The sequence below is a fragment of the Hipposideros armiger genome, unplaced genomic scaffold, assembly GCF_001890085.2.
Source record: "Hipposideros armiger isolate ML-2016 unplaced genomic scaffold, ASM189008v1 scaffold_1214, whole genome shotgun sequence".
Classification (NCBI taxonomy): Eukaryota; Metazoa; Chordata; class Mammalia; order Chiroptera; family Hipposideridae; genus Hipposideros; species Hipposideros armiger.
In genome coordinates, this window is record NW_017732564.1 from 164,302 (window position 1) to 179,797 (window position 15,496).

Here is a 15,496-nt window from a genome sequence, read left to right on the forward strand (position 1 = left end):
TACTTATGAGTGGGGAGGCTGCCACAGCTCTTCCCCGCCCACCGCGAAAACGTTGTTGCCTTCCTGGGATACCCCCTCGCAGACCTCACATCTGTCACATCGTGCTTTTTAACTGTCCATTTCAGGAAGCCAACATTAGTCATCTTAAAGAAGTGATACACAGGCTTATGTGGTTTGCTTTTTCATGACCAATTTATTCCTTGTCTGAAGTTTATGCCCTGGATAAATTTCAAAATTCTATTTGCTTATAATTGCCATTCTTTAATCCCCTTCCTCACAACTACTGAGTGTGTAACCACAAATTATGTTTTGTCGTTGTTTGTTTCTAGTTTCCATTTGTGTTTAAGATGTTCTAGACCACAAAATTTTGAATACAGTCTTTGACAATCTGCTCCATTTAAAAAATTCTTCTAAGAAAACTCTGAAAACTAAGATTAAAGCAAGACAACAAAATTCACAAAGTAACATGGTCACGAAAATAGAGTTCTGTTAAATAAAATCTTTCTATTTCTTTCTCTTTTTTTTTTCTGTTTGCTTTCTGAAGAATTCCTCTAGTTTCTCGAACATCTGTCTCTCTGGATTTAACTATATCCAGACCCAAACCAAAAACCATACTGAAGGGCAAGATCGATTACTCACTAGAAAAAATAGAGTTAAACTTTGAGGCAGATGAGAAGCTGGTAATGGACACCTGGCAGCAGACTTCTTCAGCAATATCTCAAATGGTAAGCCATGCTTGTTCTTATATTTTTTTTCAGTAATACCCATTCATTAAGTATCAATGTTGGTAATATGTCATGGGTAAAAAATTTACACAATGTTCGTAAGCATTGTATACATTTATGCTTCCATTTTTTTTTTCTGAAAGAAATAGAAAGTGGAACAATTCCAACAGCAAATATATAAGATCAAGAAAGGTGAACCAACATTTACGTTATTTTCTATGCTGGACCAGGCAAAGTTCCAAGTGCAGGGGTCTAAGGGCCAATCAGGAAATACCATGGGGTGGGGGAGGTCAAGTATGAGGCAATGGCAGGGGAGGGACTGTGTCCAAGTTGAAATCACACCCCTTCTAAAGAGGTATGTGCTGCTCAGCCCTACCCAATCCTTGTCATTTAAGAATGAGGCCCAATATGGCCAGATTTTCCAATTTTACAAGAAAAAACAGAAATTGAGATTTTTTATGTGAAACCTACTGATTTTAACATGTTAGAAATAAAATCAAATTTAAAAAAAAATTACAGAGCCAAGCAGAACATATATCTGCCTTACAGGCCTCTAGTTTAAAACTTCTGCTAGGCATTTTACGTAAGTCACCTATGGGATAAGTATTATTATCCTCTTTACAGTGGAAAACTAAAATCCAGAAAGGTTAAGAAACTTGCCCAAGGCCACTCAGCAGGTAAGTGTCAGAGATGGGACTTGAGCCTGGGCCTACAGGACTTCAAAGTTCCATGTCCTTTCCACCTTCCCTGGGAAGTGAAGAGATGATAGCCCCTGTCTGCAAGGAGTCTGTACCACAATCAAGGAGAAAGGAACAGCATACAGATAACTTTGGTCTAAACAGAGGTTTCACCCCACACAGGAGGCACATAGAGTTTAACTCGGATGACCACTGTTCCCTCATCCCCCAGCATCCATCTCCATTTTGTGCCACGCCTTCTTTGAGTTTCCCTGAAATAGTTCATTCAAACAGAGAGCATAGTCAACTTTCCAAAAGATTTGGTGAAAGAGGTAGAAAGGGGTTTGCATCACAGTCTCACAGTGAGCAATCAGCGCCTCGTTGGGCGTTTTCCAAGCCCCTTTCTGGCCTCTGCCTCCACGGTTCTTTTCTCAGCAACCTCAGTGCCTCCTTTCTCTGCTCCTTCTCTCTCTTTTTTATTCTCCTTACTTCTTTCTTCTCTCCCTCTCAAAAGTGAACATAAACTCCTCTCGTTGTCTTGCTTCTTTTTAAAACTATCTTAGTGTGCATTTTGACACACATAAGAAAAAATGCATGAAAATATAATTGCTTGGCTTAATGAGCCCACCCAAAGTACATACTCAGGGAACCACCACCCAGGGAGAAATGCAAAGGTCTGTGCCTGCCACGTCCTTCTTATGCCCCTTTCCAGCCCTCACCCCCTCCATCCCCGTAAAAGGGAACTTCCATATTGCCTGTAATCATTTCCTTGAATTTCTTAAGAGTTTTATTACTCAAATCTATACCTCTAAACAGCATAGTTTAGCTTTGCTTGCTTTGAGCTTTAAGTAACGGACTCACACCTTTTGTCTCTTTGGGCTTTCTTTTGCTCAACAATGTTTGTGAGATTCACCCCATCCCCTTGAGTGTAGCTGTATTCTGCTCATTTTTGTTGCTGTATAGTGTTCCATTATATAAATGCATCACAGTTCATTGAACCAGTCTGCTACTGGGACACATTTGGGCTTCCAGCTTGGTGCCACTATGGATGCTGCCGCTGTGAGCATTCTTGTATGTGTCCACTGGTGCTCATATGCACCCATAACAAGTATGTATCTAGGAGTATGTGCTGTCTTCAATGTCAGCAGATAATACTATACATACTACTTCGGCTTTCACAGGTAATACTAAAATCCTTTCCTCATTTCACTATAGTATTACCTTTGTCATAAGCTAGGTGACCACATATCATAAATTAGATCAGCTGCATTGTCTATTTGTCTATCTTTGTACCCAAACCACACAATATCATACCATTTATTTGTTATCTGGATGAGCAAATGCTCCTACCTTGTTATCTGTCAAGAGCATTTTGGTTCTTCTAGGCTCTTAGCCTTTTCATATAAATTTTCAAATCAGTTTGTTAAGATTCATGAAAATGTTGGCTATAGATTTTTTTTTCAGGTAGTATTTACCAGATTATGGAAATGTCATTTCATTTCTAGCCTACTATGAGGTTTTTTTGTTTGTTTGTTTTATGAATTGTATTATCAAATGCCTTTTCTGCATCTACTGAGATTATCGTATGATTTTTCTACATTTTATGTTAATGTGAAATATATTGATTGATTTTCTAATGTTAAGCTTTCATCACATTCAAGGAATAAATCCAACATTGAAATGAAGCACCATCCCTCTTACCTATTGCTGGATTTGTTTTCCTAATTTGTTTAGGACTTTTTACTTTTGTGTATGAGTGAGAAAAAATCTGTAGTTTTTTTCCCTCATATTGTCCTTGTTAACGTTTAGCATCCAGGTAATACTAGTCTTACAAATTAAGTTGGGAAATATAGCATTGGAAGGTTTTGTGGAAGTTGGAATTTTCCTTCTTGAGATGTTTGGTAGCATTGACTAAGAAGCCATTTAGGCCTCTAGTTTTGTAAGAAGTTAGTAGGAAGTGCTTTGTTACTCCCTCCATCCAAGGATTCATTTTCTTTAATAAGTATAGGATACTTTTTATTTTCCACTTCTTCTTGGAAAAAAAACTTGGGTTGGTTTGAGTAAGTTTAATTTGCTAGGAATTTTTTCATTTCTAAATTTTTAAATGCATTGGCATGAAGTTCTTTAAAATATCCTCTTATGTTTGTGTTGATATAACACAGTATATTTTCTATTTAATGTACCTGCTTGATGTCCCCTTGGCCAGTTTCAATGCTGATTATTTATGCTTTTTCCCTTTCTTGATCAGCTTACCCAGAACTTTATTGATTATATCAGTTTTTTCAAATAATAGCTTTCAACTTCATTGACTCACTTTACTTTCTTTGTTTCTTCTTAATTTTATTTTTTTCTTCATTATTTTCTTTGGAGTTATTGTCCCATTCTTCCCTAGGGCTTTGAGATGGATGATAGTTTGTCCATTTTCAGTCTTTTTTTTCCCCCGTCTTTTCTTTTTTTTCCCCCTCTGTGGCTTGCTTTAACTCTATCTCAAGACAAAACAAAAAAAATGATATGATGTTATTTTTGTTATCATCCAGTGCAAAACATTTTAAAAGTATATTTTTAATTTTCAAAATAGTATGCTGATTTTCAGCTTAATTACATTTCAATCAGAGGATGCCCTCATGTAAATTTTTTGAAATTTGCTTTATGGTCAGTTTTGGAAATGTTCTGTGTGTTTTTGAGATATACCGGGGTGCCAAAAATATGTATACACATGACTCATATTCATCTTTTGTTATCCATATATATTGAGTATTACAATTTTAATGCAGTTTTTTCCTTTCTTAAAATATGTATACATTTCTTTGGCACCCTCTGTATATATTCCTTTGTGTCTATATATATATGTCTCTATATATTATATATATAACATATAACATATATAACATATAATATATATTATACATACACAATAATTGTTTTATATATACACATTTATATATTTATTATTTTATTTATTATATAGTTATATTTTAAATATGCATAAATAATTATATATAATTGTTCAAATCTTATTTATCCTTATTAAATTTGTTTTCCTTTTTGATTTATCAAGAGATGTATGATAAAATTACCTACTATGAGAGTGGATTTATTAATTTCTATAGTTTTGTCAATTTTTGCTTTATGTATATTTGAGGCCATGAAATTGGGTATGTGCAATTTTTAAATTGTTAAATCTTTCTGGTGAATAGAACCTTTTATTTTTATCAGGTAATCTTTATAATGCTTTTTTTGTAAATTATAATTTTGAATATTGTTTACATATCGTTTTTCATTTATTTTATTTTCAACCTTTCTGTATCTTTTCTTTCTTGCTTTTTCCCCTCTGTAAGTTTATAAGCAATGCATTCTATTAGTATTCTCTCAGTGTCTACCCTAAGAATTATACATGAATTATTAACTCATCAAAATCTAAATATTCCTTAGTCAGTAATTCATGGTGTTATTTATATAGTAACCAAGATTAAATAATTTTAAGTATATACTCCAAATAAGAAAAAATAGGACAAAAAAAGATTCAGGACAAGCAATACAAATAAAAATCACACAGTAAGATGGTAGATTTATACCCCAAATACACCTACAACCACATTATATTAATTAGAGCAAAATGATCCAGATAAAGGAAAATGATTAACTGATATTTATAAGAATACAGAAATGATATTCCATTATTGACCCACGAGGGGAATGAGGTGGTGTGATGATCTCCAATAGCAAGCATAGAATCCTGAACACTTGACCGAGAGGTTCAGAATTCCACATCCCGGCTGGTACCACCTCATCAAACCCTCTCATAAATTGACTAGTTATTGTCTGCTCCACCACTTCAACACCTTGGCTAATGCCATTTTTCTCTCCTAAATTATACTCCTCCTTCCTTATATATGCTTAAACCCTGTACTTGCTTTAAGTCTTCAGAACTAATTCCTACCTTGATTCCTGACCAGTGGGTTGCCTCCTGCCTGAAGCCCTAGCCTTCTGGGATCATGTGCTCTTCCAATCCTTGTACCACTTATCATCTCTCCCACTCTTATAATCTAGATTATTATTTGTAATTTTCTTGAATATATACCAACATTCTAATCCTTTTTATGCACCCCACACATAGCATAATGCCTACATTTAACCTACTACTAAGCCCTAAAGACAGTCTTGAGATGCTGCTCCTGATATACTAATGACACTGATGATAATATTCATGATGATGCCAATGACAGTGATGATTACCACTAAGACCACCATAGCTACCAAGCACCTGCGAGTGGGGAACTAGATCTAAGAATTCTAGAAAAAAGACAAATTATTGTTTTTGTTATCAATTCAGCTATGTAAACATAATTTACAAGTCTTCTGAGTCCCATTAACATTACCTGAGGGAAATGACATTTCAAAATATGATGTGTAGACATTTTGAATTTCTAAAACATTATTAGAAAGAGAGTATCATACAACACAATGAGCACTGGCTACCCCTCTTGATTAAGTTATGTGATTTTAGGAAAATCTGAGTTAATTCCTTATCGGTAACATGGAAGACATTCTACCTACCTTTCCTTTCTTGAATGGTTGAAAAGATTTAATGAAATAATGTATATGAAAGTGCTTTAGAAATTATAAATAAAATAGATCATTATGTTAAGAAATCCATTCAAAATCGTACTGTTTTCCTTGTGGACCTTCAAAAACCACATAGAAAACATAGGAGAAAGGGTTGTTTAGTAATTGACATTATTCATAATTATATTTGAATCCTGCTTTTATGTTTCTGATAGACTTATATGACTTTGATGTCATATGACCTTAAGGAAATTTTGAGTTCCGCAAGAGACAGGCATGATTCAGGAAATGGTTGCATGGGAAACAATACAGCTGAGATTAGTGCAACTGGAATGAGAGCACTTTAACACAGGCTTTCTTCTACATGGCAATTTACCAGGAGCTATCCATTTACTATGTGATGTTAATTTTTAGCAAAACTTTCTTCTAATTAGCAGGTATGCCATGATTCAAAGAAACAAGTCATAGTTAATGCCCACAATGTCGAGGCATTATTTCTGTAGTTTCTTCAGTCTTAGAGGTTGGATTGCTAGATGTATTTGTGAAATACGTTAATTTTTTTGAGAAAGACCCAAAGGTCTTTGGGGGAAGTGGACAGAAAAATGCAGATGGTGGTAATCATCATCATCATCACCAACACAAGGTTGTTTACAAGGGAGAAAAATCCAATTTTAAAGGAAATTGCTAATTTACTGCGCTTTGCAAGAACAGATTCAAAATGAATTGCTTGCAATTTAGGCGGGACTGTTAAAAAGTCTGCTTTCAGCTTTACCAAGAATTTGGAAGTACAGCATCTATCATGAAATCCATTTTTCATCTAAAGCACATCTGATTTAAAAAACCACCACACAATACTAGCTTGCTCTCGGAAACCTTTCTGTATCCCTCCACAGTTCTGCTGATACTGAAGAAGCTGTGGGTGTCTTCTGTGGAATATGATTATTTTAAGAGAAATTCCATCAATTACTAAGCATTTCTTGGGCATTCTCTATGAGCATAGCACGGTGCTACAAGCTATGGAGAATACCAAGAGGTGGGACTGGCTCAGCTCGCGGGAGCCTTAAAGCCCATTTGAAGTGCGGGGCGACTCTTAGCACTCACAGAACAGTTGGGGACAGTTATATGCCGAGCCATGGGGTATGAAGTGTAGCAGGAATTTGGAGAAGGCAAGAATTAGCAGGTCTATCTCACCCCCCAAGACTGAGCTTCTTTGAGGGTAGAGAGATTGTGCCTTATTCATCTTTCTGTTCACCTCCACCCAGCTTCCTGTCTCCCCTCCCCTCCTCTCACCCAGTTCTCCCCAGAAATGGTATCAGGCTTGGACACAGTAAGCACTAAAATAAATAAATAAATCCCCATGGACCACCATTTCCTCACCAGTTGCCTTATTGAGACATTAAAACTTTGAACCACGTGTAGCTCCTGCCTCCAGGGTGTGTGCAGGTTTTCCTTTCTTCCTTTTGGAGTCTTTTTTCGGCTCTCATTTCTTAGGGTTACACCCACAAATGCCCTTCACTTCTCCTGGGACAGTTGGACTTAGCTCAGAAGACCTGATCTTTCTAACTGTAGGCATGGCCCCAGCTGCACAAGCCCCAAGACAAGGTTTTCCTGCTGCCTGAAGCACAGAGCCAGCCTCAGAGGAGAGATGGAGGGCTTCTGGCAGCACCGTGCCCCCCCCCCATTCATCAGCTATTGTGGGGTGGCCACAGAACTAATCTCTCAAACCAGAATACTCGTAAGAATGAAAGGAGGGGGCTGCTGACACGGAGAGAAGCTCGAAGTCCCCTAAGCAGAGGAAGCTAAGAAGCAACAATGAGGCTAGCCTGCAGGACAGGTCATCCTCATAAACATTGCACCTTCCTGGGATGATGTCTAGTTAGAGTAGAATGGAAGCCCAGGGTTCAAGTGTCCACGAACCCAACAGATATAGGGCATGGACTCCCAACAATTGTGTGGAAAATATGAAAAATTCTCACCCATTTTATGTATGAAGCACAGATAAAATATATAGAAAGATACAATCTCTTCTGCAGTATTAAAACTTCATGGAGGGGCCAGCCGAGTGGCTCAGTTGGTTAAAAGTGCGAGCTCTGAGCAACAGGGTTGCTGGCTAGATTCCCACATGGGCCAATGAGCTGCGTCCAAGCTGAGCTGCCAACAGGCAACAGGATGGCTCAGCTAGTGAGAGCACATGCTCCTAACAACAAGGTTGCTGGTTCGACTCCTGCATGGGATGGTGGGCTGCACAGCCCCGCAACTAAGATTGAACACAGCACCTTGAGCTGAGTGGCAGCGAGCTGCCGTTGGGACTGGACTTGGAGCTGAGCTAGATGTGCCCTCCACAACTAAGATTGAAGGACAACAATATGGCTGTTCCCCTTACCCTGTTCCCCAACACTTCCCCTCCTCCAATTCCCCAATAAAATCTTAAAAAAAAAAAAACTTCATGGAGAGATACATATGATATCAGGGGGGCAATAGATTGGGGGAGGAGGATTATCACTTTGTAAGGGGCGAAGTGTCTAACTATTACATTGTTTTGTACACCTGAAACTAAAAAAAAAAAAATAGAAAAAGAAAAGAGAAGAAGAAGAAAAAAAAAGACTTTAGGGAGAGGGATGTGATTGGGAGAAGCTGTCTCAAAAACTCCATAGCGAGTCAATGATGGAAAGAAAAAAAAAAAGATTGAGGAACACTGATACAGGGAATTACCCCCAGATCGAAGGCCAAGAGATACCAGGAAGTTGGAAGAACAGGGATGTTAAACCCATAGCTTCTGAGACTATAAAGGAAGAAATTTTCACATGACCATGAATTTGTCACAGTCTGGAGGTGGCAATGTGGAAACATAAGGATGAATTCATTGCAAGCACAGCTTGGGGAAGTGAGCCGCATGCACACCGATGGCCACAGGGATGTCACAGGGATGTCACATCTTGGGACAGGGCCAGGTTTTCCTTTAAGTAAAACATCAAAGTGTGTGTTCTGTAAAGACTGAATACATGGCACACTTGTTTGCAGTGGAATGAGGCTTCAGTGGAATCGCTTGATGACTAAATCCCAATGGTTATTGTATTGCATAAATGTTGCCTTACCTGAAATATTGCTCTTATACAACCAGGTGGCTGCTGAAATTCATCAGAGGCTCCTGGATGAAGAAAAAGAAAGCCAGCTAGCAGGAACAAAAGAAAAATCTCCTCAGATGGGTGCAAATAAGAAAGTCAAAAAGGAACCTCCCAAGAAGAAAAAAGAGGACAAAAAGGGAAAAGGTACTCATGGTTTTAACATCCAGAACCAAGGATGCTTAAGGTTCTCCTTGGTAGAAAACCAACATTTAACCAAGCACAGTGGCCTCTAAGACACTCGAATGCTGTTCATTAGGTTTAACTTCTAGACCCAGGCTTCTGTCAACCATGGTGTTACTTGGCAAATCATATTGCATACCAGTCCCACCTAACTTGTTTATCCAAATAGCCAAGTATATCCAGGGTAAAATTAACCTCAAGAACAGTTTTGAACATGTTAAAAGAACTCCAAGGTGACACTATGTAATCTGAAAAGTGTGTGCAAAGGGGCTGACACTTGCTACAGTAAATAAGAGCAGGTTAAAAGTCAATTGTATATACAGAGGGTGCCAAAAAAATGTATACACATTTTAAGAACAGAAAACTATTAAAATTGTAATACTCAATATATATCAATAACAAAAGATGAATACAAGTCACATTTGACTTCTGCAATTACAAGAGGTGCTCAAAGTGGTTACCATCAGCGTCCAGACACTTCTGATTATGGCAAACTACTGCCTGAGCAATGATGACCAAAGTGTCCACTCGTCTACATTTTTTGGCACCCCCAGTAGATATGTAAGTTTAAGGTTTAATTCAAATTTCAGGTTTTATTCAAGCAATTCCTTCTCTCCTAGAATCCTCCTGTATAAATCTCTGCCTCAGAGGCACAATGGAAAGAGGGAAGAAAACTCAGGCTGAAAGAGACCTCCAGTTAACCTCAGGGATAAGCTCTGCCACAAATGTGATCCTCCCCTCTGAATGTTTGCACTTGTATGGTTTTGAAGTGACTTGAGGCAAGAGAGGAAGAGATGGAAGGACATGAGCAAAACTCACGCCTTTCATCAATTGCTCACAGTATTTGTTAGGCACCTTCTATGTGAAACACACTATGATGAGTGTTAGGAACACAATGATAAACTTAAAAAAAAAAAACCCAACATGGTCCCCACCCTGTAGACCTGTACTCTAGCAGCAGAGATAGACATTTGACCAATCATTGCTCTTTGGTAGGGGAGGCACAAGTCCCTTGAGAGCGAGGTCACCTCACTCCACCTGAGGGGATAAGCAGACACTTCCCAGATGGAGTACATTTAAGCAGCCATAAGTAGGAGTTAAGACAAAGCCCTGAGGATGGAAAGGGGTAGTGGGTGAAGTGAAGATGGTGGCACTTGAAGCAAAGGGAAGAGTATGCACCATAACAGAGAACACTCCATCGCAAATGATAAAATTAAAATATATGTGTTATTTGATGGAAATGTTTCAATTTACTTTAATGGAATAATTAGTTGGGTCCAATGTCTTCATTTTACCGATGATAAAACAGAAACCCAGAGAGATTAAGCTCTCTTTCATCTGTCACTTATACGTACATCCACTATTGCAATTAACACACCTCATTACAATTTCTTTGTTTATATTTATGTCTTCTTCAAAATATTTGAACCCTCTGAAGTCAGGCCTTCTAGAATGATTTGTTGAATTAAGTAGAATTATACAAACTGGGCCTGCAACGAGAATCACACTGCTAAATTCTCAAATACTGATAAATTCTTATTTTCTAATTCTCTTATGTAATCACTGAAGTACTTGTGGTTGTGTTAGTTAAAAGATAATTACGTAGACTACAGATTCTTGACTACCAGGTACATCCCAGCCATATTGTCTTGAGGTTATCTTCTGTCTTTTCTTGATGAGGACCTTGGAAACACTTGGCTAATACAAGTAACCCATAAGAAACTGTACTTCTGCCCATGGCTAATGGCATCCATGGTATCTTGGGGTTTCCTCATTTTTGTCCCCAAAGTCTGAATTGCACCCTTTTTGGTGTCAGTAACTCTGTCTGCACTTGCTGCACACCACATTTCCCCATGATGCTACACAAATGGGGCATTTTTATACGCGTCTAGCCCAGATACCACATGGAGAAGTCTCAAGGAAAGACTATCAGTGCTTCATCACTCACACTGTCAGAACCAGTGCTTCTCATTTCCAAATATCACTCGAGGTTTATAGCTCCACACTTTTCACTTTGTACTCATTTTCTCCACGTACCCTGTGTGTACCCTTGTATGTTGTAAGTTTACTCAGCATGTTTCATTGACCTTTCAGGTAAATCACCACCTATAGCAGAAGTCACACCTATGATGGTAACATCAGAGGAGATTGACAAAATGGAAAAGGAAAATGAACTGAGACTCAAAATAAAAGAAGAGCATCTTGCTGCCCTGCAATTTGAAGGTAGCAATTGGAAAGAACTAAGATGATACTTTTCAGTAGGAAATAGACCAGTTGGCAAACAGCCCACAGCCAGCTCAAATGATGTCTATCAGAACACAAACCAAACTGAATGAGAAGTACAGCATTCAGTGGGTCATTTCCATATGACCCTTTGAAAACTAGATTTGACTCTTGTACGACTGTCTGCTAGGATCTCAGAGAGTTGAAGAAGAGATTAGGAGAGCACCCATAGTAATTAAAATCTTATAGAAACAAAAAAAGAATATTTTAGAGGTGGTATATTTTTACAGGTTGAAAGAAGGCTTGAGGCTACCTAGGTAGGTGGTTTTATATTATAATAAAAATAAGTAGGCAGCTCATTAGAGAAATAAACCCTGTCCAAAGGTGAACAGGCCCTGAAAGTGGGTTCTTAGGAGCAGAGGCCATAGAAGAGCCAGTCACAGATCAAGAATGTTCAAGGGCTTCCTTCTTTGTGGATGTGGTAAGGACTGTATGATACTGTCTCCTTCTGGCTTGTCAGGTTGTCTCATAATGCAATGCAAGGTAGAATTTGAAAAGATCAGGAAACTGAGCAAAAGTATTCTAATTGGAAAGAAACCGTGGTCAATATATTAGATGACAAAACCATAAAATTGCAGCATAGCGTTAGCTGGGGCACATTAACTACTCAACGACCCTTAGTTATTAACGGTGCTTTCCATCCCTTGTTTCTCTCCTCTTGTCCCCTCCCCTCATCCTACTACCACCTGCTTCCATAATCCCAAGAGTAAAATCTGAAGTAAATTGAACACGGGAGGATCCGTGGGGTCAGGAAAAGCTGGACACACCGCCCTCACTGCCTGTCCCACCTCTGCTTTCAGTGCATTCAGTAGGTGATCCCTGCAGTGCCTCAATTTCCTCATTCAAACAGTAAATATTTACTGAGCTCCCACTATGTGCTAGGCCCTGTAGTAGTTTCTGGAAATGCACACACATACATACACAAACACAAAACAAACAAAGATAAAACCCAATCTGGAGGAAGAGAAATGCAAACAACTCCTTATGATAATCTGTGATATTGGAGATTGGTTTATGGGACAAAGGGTGCATGGGGGGTCAAGAAAGACTTCCCACCAGGTGACTTAAGGCTTCAGCAGAAGTGGAAGAATGTGGAGAAGTTAGCCCAGGGGACAAATGCAGCAGGGATGGGAGGGGACAACAGATGACCTGCAGTGAGTAGCTCAGGAGTCTTAGGCACATTCTAAGAAAGAGTGACCAGGGACATGGGGAGGCCACGTCAGGGAGGGGCATATAGTCCCTGCCAAGAAAGTGACATTTTCTCTCATGGCAACCAGGAGCTCGTAAAGAATCTGAGCAGAAGAGCGATTGTGATCACATGTGCAGCTGAGACAGGTGACTCTGGAGATTATGGACCTGGGTTTGGATTTGAGGTGGAGCAAGGAATTTACATAAAGCAGGATTGAGGCGACTGCAGTACTAGTTCAGATGACAGATAATCTGTACCCAAACTAGGCCAGTAGCAATGGAAAATCAAAGAAGAAAGGTTCAAAAGATATTTTGAAGGTACAATCCACAGACCTTGTTGTGTGCCAGAGACAGCAATAGGCCCTGGGACACACAGGCTTGACCCTCCTTTTTCCAATGCTGAGAAAGACAACGGCAGTCCCATCTTCAAGTTCTAAAGTAGAGAGCTCATCAAGAGACTTTGTACCCTTCCCCCCTTTGAAATTAGGAAATTATCTATTTGTGCTTTTTCATTCCAATTTATCAAAGAGTATATTGCTATAAAGTACAAGACATGTACAGCCAAATTATACATTTGGTTTAAATAAACTGTCAAATGACTCTAGCACATATTACATTTTGCTTCTCAGTGACATGGATAGGTATTACTTATCTATATTGGTATATTAAATTATATTAAATGTATGCCTAAAGCTTCACCAATTGAGGTGCGGTTGGTTTAAAATCGAATTCAGTTCATCAGGAAATGCATGTACATATAATAAACTTAAAAATCCTTATTCCTCTTTTTAAATAGAGACAGTTACACAGTTCCGACTTGAAGTGATAAAGACAAAAGCATTGGCTTTCCTTGAAGATTTAGTAACAAAGGTGGTTGATGTATACAAACTCATGGAAACATGGCTTGGTGAGAGGTACTTGAATGAAATGGCCAGGTAAAGTGCTGTTTGACTTTTTTAAAAATACAGTTTGTTAATTCCTGAAGACTAAAATTGGCAAAGATTTTTAAGGTGTATACAAATGCTAATTACATTTATAAATAGAAATTTTGACCTTTTAGGAAATCACATGAACATTTGTATTGACTCTTTTCAAATGGTTTCAAAGGGTTGAATTGCAATATCCAGTTCTGCACATTAATTGCGTTTGGTTTTTACATTGCTCAATGAGGACCTTAGTTTACAAGGTAAGACTATTGATAACTTTAAGGTATTTTTCAGAAGTCAGATAATATTTCATTTCTTTCTAATGCCAGACTTATTATTAGCCAGGGCCAATTCATGGGAGATTAAGAAGCCTGTCACTGGGACGTTTTACCAGTTAGGTTGATCCCCTTGAAATAGTAATACCCTATTCTATTTTTCTTTTGGGTTCCAAAGACTTTCCAGACTCTCATTGCTTGTGTGGTTCAGTGAGTCTTATCCTCTTAATTCTCCCTTAAAAGGCATAAAGAGGCCTCTCAGCAGAGTGGAAATAGCCCTTCTCTGAGAGTTAGGAGGCCCTGATCATCCAGGAAATGGGAGTTTTCTCATTGCCCACGAATTAGCAGTGTGCCTAATTGCTTCAGCCTCTTGCGCTTCATCTATAAAAGGAAGCACTCCAACCGGGGTATTTCACAAGTTTCTACTAGATCTAGATTCTGTGATACGCTTCAGTTTGCAATAAGCATTTACTGAAAATTTGGAAGTTGCTACATACGTAGAATACAGATGGCTAGTGTTCTCAGAAGCAACAGCTGCCATCTAAGAGATTGTTGTTATGGTTTGATTTCTCTAATTCTTGTTTCAAAATGAAAGTTCAGCGGTAAAATCTTCAGCCTAGTTGTTTATATCTGTTGCTTTATAGTAACACACACACATACACACACGTGTGTGCGTATACACACACCCTCAGCCTGGTAACCTTACTGCAGTAATGCTTAAAATAACTTTACTACTGAATCGCCAGCTCAGTTATTCATTAGCGTCTTAGCCGTGATGGTCAGTCCTGTTCTCTGCCTATCACTAACAAATGAAAACATATCTTCTTCATTCTTAGGATTCACCACTGCCAGCCATGTGGCCATCAAATGTAAATGCTTCTCATTTTTATCAGATGGACTCCTATTTCTCAGGTGTACTATGTATATATAAAATCTCTGAATGTGGCCGCAGGAAGTTAAAGTCTAGGACAGTTCGGCTATGCTTTCTGTTTTGGTTATTGCAAAAATTCTTCAATGATTTATTAAAAAATAGAGAGTGCTATCAGATCCCACTGAGCTTCAAATCCCACTTTTCATTCCCGTAGCGTTTTTCATCTTCCATCCTTGATTAAGTTACTCTCGGTAACCTTCCACTAGGTGGTGCACTTATTTTGATATTCTGGTTATGGCTTGATCTCAGTCTATATTTGGAGTCTGTCCTCATTCACTGTCATAAACTCAGTAGTTATCCAATGCCTTTCTCCCCTGGCCCCTGGCCCACAAACACCATCAAACATAAACTAGATAATGTATGGTCTATGGACACTCACAAATACAGCATCCTGGGGTTGAATTTCAAGGTGTCTTTTGGAAGACAGGAACTAATACTAACTTTTACATTTTCAGCATGTGAGTATTTTGGTGTTCCTTAGTTATGTAAGAGCAGATGAGCAGATTAAATATGCATTTTTCTGCCATGTTCAATCTTTATTGCAAGATATCAACAAGATCCTTTCAGTAATACAGTGATATTGTACTTATTCCTGTATAAAACTTGGCTGGCCTTTAAAA

General features: G+C 38.4%; 1 protein-coding gene across 1 annotated transcript in view; it reads left to right on the plus strand.

Moving 5' to 3' along the window:
• SPEF2 (sperm flagellar and cilia associated 2) overlaps positions 1–15,496 on the plus strand; it is a 164,861-nt gene that overhangs the window by 108,984 nt on the left and 40,381 nt on the right. The window contains exons 25-28 of the mRNA XM_019632971.1: positions 545–725; positions 9,090–9,237; positions 11,368–11,496; positions 13,541–13,679. Coding sequence (XP_019488516.1) covers positions 545–725; positions 9,090–9,237; positions 11,368–11,496; positions 13,541–13,679 — 597 coding nt within the window. The remainder of the gene's footprint in view (positions 1–544; positions 726–9,089; positions 9,238–11,367; positions 11,497–13,540; positions 13,680–15,496) is intronic.